Source organism: Colobus angolensis, unplaced genomic scaffold (genome assembly GCF_000951035.1).
Source record: "Colobus angolensis palliatus isolate OR3802 unplaced genomic scaffold, Cang.pa_1.0 Scaffold22, whole genome shotgun sequence".
Taxonomy (NCBI): domain Eukaryota; kingdom Metazoa; phylum Chordata; class Mammalia; order Primates; family Cercopithecidae; genus Colobus; species Colobus angolensis.
Window position 1 is genome coordinate 746,479 of NW_012115377.1, and position 2,334 is coordinate 748,812.

At 48.1% G+C, this 2,334-nt stretch overlaps 1 protein-coding gene across 1 annotated transcript in view; it reads right to left on the bottom strand.

The window, feature by feature from the left end:
- Nucleotides 1-1,601, bottom strand: part of ZFR2 (zinc finger RNA binding protein 2) — a 33,606-nt gene extending 32,005 nt beyond the window's left edge. Inside the window, 2 exon segments of the mRNA XM_011943604.1 lie at nucleotides 883-1,048; nucleotides 1,511-1,601. Coding sequence (XP_011798994.1) covers nucleotides 883-1,048; nucleotides 1,511-1,601 — 257 coding nt within the window.
- Nucleotides 1,602-2,334: the final 733 nt, after the last annotated feature.

Below are 2,334 nucleotides of genomic sequence, written 5' to 3' on the forward strand. Positions count from 1 at the left end.
ATCACAGCCCACTGCAGCCTCAACTTCCCAAGCTCAAGCAACCCTGCCTCAGCCTCTGAGTAGCTGGGAACACAAGTGTGCAACCATGCCCAGCTAATTCTTTTAAAAAGTTTTGGTAGAGGTGGGGGTCTCACTATGTTGCCCAGGCTCTGACTATATATATAGTTTTTAACAGAACAAGTCAGTCCACCTGATTATTAAAATAATTAGCACTAAACTAAAAAGTTTTCACTAAAAACAATGAGTCTTTGTAGGGTTTGCATGGTGCCGAGGCCTCTGTCTGCATGGCCTCATTCACTCGTCGGAGGAGGTGCGGCACCATCGCTCCCCACGGTTTAGACGATCCCAAGGAGGATCAGGGGCTTACGTCAAGTGCAGGGGCAGGTTCAGATCCAGATCTTTCTGACCCCAGTGCCCCTTGCGTGGCTAAATATCAGCCACCCAGTAGACAGTTCCGGAGTCTAAAAGCCCATTTGCCAGGGAAAAGTATCAGTAAAGATTTTAGCCCAATACCATCATGGATATGTATTAAAAAGTGAACCTCCAACCCCATAGGGGAAGGAGCAAGGTGTGAGGGTCATTCTGGGGAAAATGGATTAGAGGGCAAAGAGGCTCTACACCACCCGGCCCCCAAGCGGGCCCTGCCGTAGACTCCTGCCAGCCTCCATGCCACCATGACTATGGACACTCATCCGCAGCGTCAGGGCTGGGGACAAGGAGACATTCTCCGCAGCACAGGACAACCTCATGAAAGTTACAGCTTTTTTTTTGAGACAGAGTCTTACTCTGTCACCCAGGTTGGAGTATAGTGGCACAATTTAGACTCACTGCAACCTTTGCCTCCCGGGTTCAAGCACTCATTCCTCTAGCATTTTCACACACTTGTCCTGAGCCCCATGCTGGACACTCATGGACACCATGACTGTGGACACCTGATGGACACCGTGACCATGACACCCGATGAACACCATGACCGTGACACTCGATGAACACCGTGACCGTGACACTCGATGAACACCGTGACCGTGACACTCGATGAACACCGTGACTGTGACACCCAATGAACACCGTGACCGTGACACTTGGTGAACACTGTGACTGTGGAACTTGATGAACGCCATGACTATGGGACACTCAATGGACACCTTGACTGTGACACTCAAACACCATTACTATGGACACTTATGAACACCATGACTGTGACATTTGAATGCCATGACTACAGAGACCTGCTGAACACCGTAACTGTGACACACAATGAACATGACTATGACACTTGATGAACACTATGACCGTGACACTTAGTGGACACCATGACTGTGACACACGATGAATGTGACTGTGACACTTGATGAACACCATGACTGTGAGACTCAAACACGATGACTACAGACACTCGATGAACACTGTGACTGTGATACTCAATGAACACCATGACTGTGATATGCGATGGACACCATGACTGTGACACTCGAACACCGTGACTGTGACACTCGATGGACACCATTACTGTTACAGTCGATGAACACCATGACTGACAGTGAACACCGTGACTGTGACACTCGATGGACACTGTTACTGTTACAGTCGATGAACACCATGACTGACAGTGAACATTGTGACTGTGACACTCGATGGACAGTTACTGTTACAGTCGATGAACACCATGACTGACAGTGAACACCGTGACTGTGACACTCGATGGACACCATTAGTTACAGTCGATGAACACCATGACTGACAGTGAACACCGTGACTGTGACACTCGATGGACACCATTACTGTTACAGTCGATGAACACCATGACTGACAGTGAACACCGTGACTGTGACACTTGATGGACACTGTTACTGTTACAGTCGATGAACACCATGACTGACAGTGAACAATGTGACTGTGACACTCGATGGACACCAACAGTTACAGTCGATGAACACCATGACTGACAGTGAACACCGTGACTGTGACACTCGATGGACACCATTACTGTTACAGTCGATGAACACCATGACTGACAGTGAACACCGTGACTGTGACACTTGATGGACACTGTTACTGTTACAGTCGATGAACACCATGACTGACAGTGAACATTGTGACTGTGACACTCGATGGACAGTTACTGTTACAGTCGATGAACACCATGACTGACAGTGAACACCGTGACTGTGACACTCGATGGACACCATTACTGTTACAGTCGATGAACACCATGACTGACAGTGAACATCGTGACTGTGACACTCGAACACGGTGACTACAGACACTTGATCATGACAATACATTCGATGAACACCATGACTACTGACATTCGATGAACACTGTGACTACAGA